The sequence below is a fragment of the Spea bombifrons genome, chromosome 1, assembly GCF_027358695.1.
Source record: "Spea bombifrons isolate aSpeBom1 chromosome 1, aSpeBom1.2.pri, whole genome shotgun sequence".
NCBI lineage: Eukaryota > Metazoa > Chordata > Amphibia > Anura > Pelobatidae > Spea > Spea bombifrons.
Window position 1 is genome coordinate 87,973,405 of NC_071087.1, and position 8,641 is coordinate 87,982,045.

Below are 8,641 nucleotides of genomic sequence, written 5' to 3' on the forward strand. Positions count from 1 at the left end.
TTAAAGTATGCTGGACCCACGTGAGATTAGCGGGTTTTTTTTGCATGCTAGCCAGCTGAAGTCACGATATATCAGCTTGTAGCATACCGTCACTTACATTTTATCGCCACCGTGTGTTACTATTGCTAATTGCATCCCTGTACCAAGCACAACGCCCGGCCTACTTCCTTATTGGCTGTAAACAGACCTATCGCAAATGCATTAAGACGCATGCTCAGAGGCGCTGCGGAAAGAGTCGCGTTATTATGATATCGCAACAATCGTCAGAGCCATTTTTGTTAAGGGCAACCAGAATTATATTTTGTAAGATAATAGTTATTGTTGGACTAACAAAGCACGATAGGCATAAATAATACATAGAGGAACAGTACACGACGACGTATGCAAGGTTAAGGTGCTTCTCATAAGAACTGTTCAATATTAAGAACGGGAGGGCGCCGTATTTCTGTTTCCTGGCAACCAAAAGACCACCCCCACCTTTTAGCTGCTGAGCAACATGGCGGCGCCTCCAGCGGCTGCGGGTAATAACACGGGGTGATGTTTTGGGGTGGATGTGGCTGATCGGATCATGGGTGCACATTGTTTGTTTCGGTGAAGAAATCAGTGTAATTGGAAAACTGTTTTGTCCGTTGTTAGAATCACAAACTCCCCAGAATAGTGACATAGATCCATCTGGAAAAGTTGGATATAATTGAATTTTCTGCCTCTCCAGATGTTGATTAATGCGAATAGTTTAACATGTTGAAGGAGTACGTTTCTTCATTGAGCATAATATGTTTAACTGGCATAATGCGTGTTGGAGAATAAATTCATGCACTTTACCTGAATAAGTGATGCTGTAATATAGACTTACCTATATGTGTATATATTCTCATGAACTCCCATCACTATATACTGAGCCAAACATTGACGATAGTGCAGGATAACCCCTATCACTATACAGTAAGTATACCAGACTTTGACATGGTATGCCTCTGCCCCTGAGGCAGCCCGGCCGTGCCGCAGCTGGCCCTGAGGCAGCCCGGCCGTGCCGCAGCTGGCCCTGAGGCAGCCCGGCCGTGCCGAAGCTGGCCCTGAGGCAGCCCGGCCGTGCCGCAGCTGGCCCTGAGGCAGCCTCTCCGTGCCGCAGCTGCCCCTGAGGCAGCCTGTCTGTGCCACCTCTGCCCCACTAAATAGCCTGCTTGTCCCATTTCTGCCCCTAAACACTTACTCACTTCATTCATTCACCCACTCGATCTCCTGCACCTCTCTACCTCTCTTGCGGATTTCACTGGTCCGGGGCCGCCTAACACATACCTGCAGCAGTGTGAGGAAACTCTTTACCCGCCCAGGTTCCTGCTCTCCCGGGCGAGAAAAAGAGTTTCCTCACACAGTGCATGGGTGCCACAAAAGTGAGCTGCAGGCCCGCGTTAGGCTGCCGTCGTGGCACCCCCTTGATGAGTGGCACCTCTTTAGGTATGCTACTGCTTACAGTAAGAAATAGTTAGTTAATAGAGTCATACCCCTCTGTAAGGACATTTTCTTTAAGGACGCTCAAGAGGAAGGACATAGTTGCAGCTCGACCATTCCCCATTCTTCACGAGAACAGACACAACAGCATGGCAGCAGCAAGTCAGTCTGTCTTTCGAACCTTTTGTGGTGGAAATGACCCAATGATTGCAGTACAGGCATTGATAAATGTAATAATGTAGTACATTCTAATTTTAGATACATGCTCTGGACCCCATTGTGACCATTAACGTGGGGTATAGCTGGTTGGGCCAGCATTGTCTGCAGCCTGACACCTGGCTCGTACTGGCTTATGAAGAGGGGATGAGAAGGAGCCAGATCCAGACTGACTGTCTTGTTTAGGATTCATGGCTAGGTCTTTCCTTACATTGAGGCCATGTCCAGCTCATCACATACGCATCGGCATATGCCATGTCACTGGCTCGCTACTCAGCTGTAGTATTTGGTTTATTGACTAATATGTGAATTTCAGGGAAGTGGATTTAAAAAAAAATAAAAATCCGTACATAAATGAGGAGTAATGTCCAATGACCAAATTATTAATGATGGTAGCCATGACGTATTTAACACCATTCTCTGTGTAAAGATTTGAATTGCTGTACAGACTCCGTGCCACCTCACATGCACAGGGGAGGAAATTCTAGTTTTAAGGGGCACTCAGCTGTCAGGGACACTTTTTTGATTATTTTATTATTATTATTTTTTATATAAATTAGCTCCTTCCCCTTCAACACAAAAAAGTAAAAATGTTTTCTTTTTCTAAGACCCTAATTCTTTGTCAACACCAGAATAGTCTTTTTAAGTCACAGATTAAAAAAAAGATAATTGTATATCAATATTGAGAGTATATGTGTTCTTTGTGTGCATGTTATATAGAATTGTTACAGTCATTAAAATTGCTTCTTAATTCTGTTTACAACTTGTCCTCTGGCACTCGGTTTGTGAATATCTGATGGAAGGAAATGGGCCATTCCCCCCCCCTTTATTTTGTTACACACAAACATCCTCTCAGCTTCCATTAATGTATGTGTTTCATATATTTATATATATTTATATATATTTATATATATAGTCTACGTTAAATGTACTTAGTACACCGTATGTGTGTTAAGAGTTTTAATGACTCATTATTGGAAGATGTTCATCCTGGTTACTAAAAATAGGAAATCGCACTTTTTGAGGCTTGTGTTAAAAAAAAAAAAAAAAGGTGGCTAATGACGCAGGAGGATATTTGAGACATGGTTGAAGTGGCATTATTCGTTGCGAGTGCCTTGGGATTTAGGATAGTGCCATTCTCTGAAGCTCACATACTTTTCATTTTTTCTCTTAAGCAAGATATATGTTTTCCCTTTCAGGCTCCTTTTGTCAGCACTGGTGGTATTGTTTCATAATATGGTCATTTTTGGTCCTCGGTGTCATATTTGGCTTTTTCCATTACTGCTGTTAACAAAAATATATATGTGTACGTGGCTTACAGGCTGTTCCAAATTTGCGTTTCACTTCATGCCACCACTGGAATTTCACATTGAGTTCCCAGGGTTTCACACTGGGCTCTGAAATAATAACTTCCAACTGTCAGGAGAGGCATGAGTTATATGTTTGTACATTTTTCTGTATATGAGTTATATGTTACATGGGGGTTTTGAAGACACTGGCAACAGATACAAACTAAGGTACACAAAAAAAACCCTGTCAATTTTATATAAATGTTGTTTTTTTATTATTATTATTCTGCAGGTTTTCCAAACAAAAACAGAGTTGCAATTTTAGCAGAACTAGACAAGGAAAAAAGGAAATTACTTATGCAAAACCAGTCGTCAACCAATAATCCAGGTGCCAGGTAAGCATGTATATATATATATATATATATATATATATATATATATATATATATAAATAAATAAATAATGTTTGTGTCCAATGTACATATCCTGGTTTGGTTTTGTACATGGGCAGTCTGATTAGGTTTCTCTGCCATGGGTGTGTGTGTATGCAAAAATGGTAATAATGGTTAAACAATAAATGAATGTTGTAGAAGGCAGGAGCCAGCCGCCATACAAATCTGGAAGCCAGCTCAATATTTTTTTTCAAGGAGACAAGATGTACAAAAACTATCCCCACTTATAAATGAAATGCAACAAACTTTGTTGGAAATTACATTTATTTGTAGCAGTAATATGTTTCATGTGTCTTTAGCATTGCCCTTTCAAGACCTAACGTGAACAAAGATTTACGTGACCACGCAGAGCAACAGCATATAGCAGCTCAACAGAAAGCTGCCTTACAAGTAAGTCTGCCATAGAAACAATCATTCCTTGCCAAGAAGAGGCAACCAAATCCCACTCACCGAAACACAAATTACCATCATCTCAGAAATGGGGGTGATAACTATAATTATTTATGTTACTCAACACTTGTTTTTTTTGTCTGTTCCCGCAGCATGCTCATGCACATTCATCTGGATATTTCATAACTCAAGACTCTGCTTTTGGAAACCTGATTCTCCCAGTTATACCACGCCTTGAAGCAGATTAAAGATGGAGTCCTTTCTAGATGCTTTTCTCCGGCAACGCACTGTGAATACTATATAATGGGAAATGCATACTGAACTTTTAAGGGATCCAATGTCTGGGTGTAAATTATTGTTATGGTTGTTTTTATATTATATGTAAACCTCTCTGAGAAAAGCCTTAGTAAATGAGACGTTTGGACAGTAATCGAGTGTCTTATCCCAAGCAATCAGTAAAAGGTGGCATGGCAGTTTCTTTAAGTAGATTCTGGGATGCTTGGCAACATTAGTTCCTTTTTCACTATCCTGCCTGACTCAATTGCTTCCTAAACCTAAAACCAGGAAAGCCATAATCTTCCAGTATTTAGCCACATAGACCTTACAAAAGTTGATGACCCCCACTGAAATAGCTAGAAGCATCTCCACATCAAATCTGGGCCTGCTTTACTTTGTTAAAATGGTAAGCACCTGGTACTTCCAATGAGATGTACCTGTTTACTTCGTGCAGTGTAATTTCCCTAAGTGTATGCCTGCGTCCTGTATTAAAGGTTTACATTTTCTGTCATAACGTCCACATGTTCTTGAAGATTTGTTTTGGGTATGATGATTGTCCAGATCATCACATCTCTTGGGTTTTCTGCCGTCTAGCACAAGAGAGCATACCAATGTTCCCTCTACCATAGCTTCTCTTATTATCTCACTAACACTTCCCAGCTTTGATTCTGTCATAGACTCTTCAGATGGTAGTCCAACAGAAATCTTAAATAGAAAATGCATCCTTTCGCAATATTGTAAATCATGCCAGCAGGGTACACATATTAGAAGTTGGAAAGTGACAGGGTTCTCAGAATTAATATTACATTTGTGTTTGTTCACACATTAAGTTTGTATAATCTGTTGTGTCTTATTTGAAATGCAGACTTGAATATTTTTAGCTGCAGCCATATGTTTAGAGTTTTTACTTTAACAGAAAAGATATTTATTCTTAAAGGCGTATGTCTCTGAAATTCCTGAAATGGAAACAGACACATTTAGCAAATGCAACTGAGTTTCCTCATATTGAACAGTATATTCAGTTTTAATCTTGTGGTTTTGTTTAACCAGATTAAAGCAAACTGCTGGATAGCCAACTGAGATCAAACCTATAGAACAGGTGGTTCATGCTGAATTAGGGGAGTTATGGTGCTGAACATTTCGATGAACCTAATTATGGGAATATGCAGGGAGAAAACAGTAAAATTAAGTATTTTCTTACATTTCATTGTCTAGGGGGTCCAAAGAGTTAGTAATAGGGCACGTGGTTGCCATAGAATTAGTAGTGTAGTACATGATATGTGGAGGAAAACACACTATATCACCAAAAGAATGTAGACACTTGAACATCACACTGGCGACCCCACTCTGTCACTTTCTTTGCCACTAAGATGATTGGACTACCGTCACACTCAACCGAAGCATAAGGGTAGTGAGATGGGTTACATCCCCATTAAGTTCATCTAGCCCAACGATGGGGAACCTATGGCACACGTGCCACAACGGGCACACAAAGCCTTTAGTTGTGGCACATGGCCAGGTTGACGACTCTACATAGCAATACTAAAAGGTATACATTTAAGAAATTATTTACACACCGCATAAATCGTCACTGGCTAAATCGGACTTTTTAGTACTTGCACCTCCGTTATTGCCAGTAAACATTTAGTTGGCTCTTTGAATGGGATACAGTGTTTCTTGCAAAAATCTATTGAGGGGGATTTAATGTTCTACGAGAGAAAAAAAAATGAGTGTTTCTTTGTCAATATGTCAAGAAAAATATGTTCTCATCTCCACCTAGGTAAAAATAGTAACATTGCTTAGGGAAACCATATATTTCAAGTATTGTGAAGGGTTCTTGCTTGTTACTTAAGATTCTTATGAAAGAATGTTTTCTGGTTTAGATTCCTCTGTTATATGGGAGCTGAAGTGCAGAATATGTTTTTATTAACAAAAAAACTTACTAGCTCCATTTTACAATTATGTACTGATTTCTAAAAGTAGACCTCCATTATATTGATCTTTTATGATGTGTTGTTAACAGTATGTGGTTGTACTATAAATAAGGTGTCATGGCAGGCTGATCTAACATGATCCTCACGACTGACAAAAATATCTTAAAAAAATCATTAATACTATGCGAACTTGAATTCGGTATCATGATTTTAAAGAAGAGGTATCCAACCTAGTAGTTACTATTGGGGTTGGAAAATATCTATTTGCCAGGGGTTCAGAAGAAAATACAATGTATATAGGGAGTCCAAAATTTTACTTAGCAGAAGCTTACATGTCGGTAGTCAATACGTTCTCCCCTAGCTTTCCTCATTGCCCTTAGTTTGTTGATATAGGACATTAACAAATTACCTCTTGCATCCCTATATGCATCGGAGAGAATCCAATCAATGCTGCTTTGTACTTCATCATCATTTTGTAGATTTGTCATCATTCATCAAAGTCTGCAACACAATAATGATATACCTATACACACTATATGACCAAATATATGTCACTATATGTTGACCATATGTTGACCATCACACCTATACAAGTTGTTGGACATCCCATTTCAAAACCATGGGAATTAATATGGAGTTGCCACCGCTTTGTGGCTGTAACAGCCTCCACTCTCATGGGAAGACTTACCACAAGGAACTTGTGTGAGATCGGACACTGATGTTGGACGAGAAGGCCTAACAATTGTTTAAATTGTCTGTGTATGCTGTAGTATTCACATTACCCTTTGGTGGAGCTAACCTAAGCCTAGCCTAAACCCAAACAGCCTCAGACTGTTATCCTCTGCCAAACTTTATAGTAGGCACTATGCATTCCAGTAGGTAGTATTGTCCTTGCATCCATCAAACTCAGATTTGACCACCAGACTTTCAGAAAGTGAAGCATGATTCATCACTTCAAAGTACACATTTCTACTGCTCCAGATTCCAGTGGTGTGTGCTTTACACCAGTAAAGGCTTGGCATTGCGCACATTAATCTTCAGCTTGTGTACAGCTGCTCGGCTGTGGAAACCCATTTCATGGAGCTTTCCGATGCACAGTGCTTACGCTGATGTTGCTTCCAGAGGAACTCTATTGTGTAATGCTACAGAGAACAGGAGATTTTTACACAATACGCACTTCAGCACTTGGCCACCCTGCTCTGTGAGTGTGTATGGTCTACAGCTTTGTGGCTGAATTGTTGTTACTATAATAGCACTTACGGTGAACTGATGCAGATCTAGCAGGGGAGAAACTTAAAAAAACTGACTTGTTGCAAACGTGTCATCCTATGATACTGCCATGTTTAAAGTCACTGAGCATTGTTTATCATCAAGGCTGTAGACCACTAGAAAATGTTTCATTTCCACCCTGCAGTATGTGGCACATGCCAACCCTTGGTATTAACCAAATAGACCTATATTAAAATTATTTTTTTGCCATCAAAAAACAGCAATATATGAATCAAAATTTGTGAATTTATAATAAGACACTTTTATAAATGCATGGGTGTGATGTGACATTAAAAAGCCCTCTTTAGATACCACCAGGGATACCTTTGATGAGTCTGCTACCAGATGCTACAAAGGACAAACAAATTATTTTTAAGGGATTGAGGGCATTTTTAAGTTACAAACCATTAAAGAAAATCTTTTCAGTAAAATTCAGTGGGATAGCCCTGACTGTTGTGCATTGCTAGCGACTGGCAATCCTGCCTTCATATCTGCACGCAGAGGTTCCAAACACATGGATGGGTGCTATGTGGAGGTGCAGACTAACCCTCCAAAAACACCCCTTCACATAACTACAACATGGGGACCCAACCATGGTATGGGAAGAGACACTTTAACCAGCTCAATGCCCAGATCCCACTCATCACCACATCTGGGCTCAGTCAGTTAATCTACTGTTAAACCCTAAGGCCAAAGACCGAGTTCCAGTGGCGACTCTTGGAACAACATATAGAGGGGGTACATAAAATACCACAGTTAAATCTGGGGGAGGCACTAATAAGTTCCACCACTAAATCATGCCACTGAATAATCCCCCCCTTGCCCTCCTGTAGCGACGCCTATGCAGAGTTCACTATACAAGAATGGCTGAGCTGGCCCTGCACAATTCCTGGTGCAGTCAGGTGACTTTCAAGAATTCTCCTTGATTTAAATATGCTTTATACTGGGTCATCCAAGCTATCCTTGGGGTCAGGCACCTTATTGTCACTTTTTGGTTGTGTAGGGTTTTCATTTCTCGCCATTGGGCACACATTTCCCTGGTGCGCTAAATGGCCAGTCCCACCTGCTTGGGGTAGATGATAACTGGGGTTGGCCTTTCATAATGTAGTAAAGTGAGGTCAGTAACTGCTTCTCTTCTGCAAATTTTTCTTCAAGTCACAGCTTAGATATCAGACATATTCTAGCAGAAGATAACATGACAAGACCAAGGACCAAAAAAGTTTGTTGGTCGGATGGTTCTTATCTCCTGAAGTTTTCCATTGTTAATTTTTGTATTATTCCTCTGTTGTTGCCATAGTGCTATAGAATCTACTGGTGCTCTATAAGTAAAATAGAACATAATTTCCATCTATACAGTTTTATAGCT

The 8,641-nt window shown here is 40.1% G+C and overlaps 1 protein-coding gene across 1 annotated transcript; it reads left to right on the plus strand.

The window, feature by feature from the left end:
• The first annotated feature begins 262 nt into the window (after window positions 1–262).
• Window positions 263–4,586, plus strand: INIP (INTS3 and NABP interacting protein). The gene is made up of 4 exons (XM_053456438.1): window positions 263–521; window positions 3,247–3,349; window positions 3,706–3,796; window positions 3,949–4,586. Exons 1-4 carry the CDS (start codon window positions 497–499, stop codon window positions 4,042–4,044), a joined length of 315 nt encoding a protein of 104 aa, XP_053312413.1. The 5' UTR covers window positions 263–496; the 3' UTR covers window positions 4,045–4,586.
• Window positions 4,587–8,641: the final 4,055 nt, after the last annotated feature.

Excerpts from the sequence above, each read along its gene's own strand:
- INIP (XM_053456438.1), top strand. The coding sequence starts at position 497 with ATGGCGGCGCCTCCAGCGGCTGCGG. Across the intron at positions 522-3,246 it reads GGCGCCTCCAGCGGCTGCGG|GTTTTCCAAACAAAAACAGA; the intron begins GTAATAACACGG and ends ATTATTCTGCAG. Across the intron at positions 3,350-3,705 it reads ACCAATAATCCAGGTGCCAG|CATTGCCCTTTCAAGACCTA; the intron begins GTAAGCATGTAT and ends ATGTGTCTTTAG.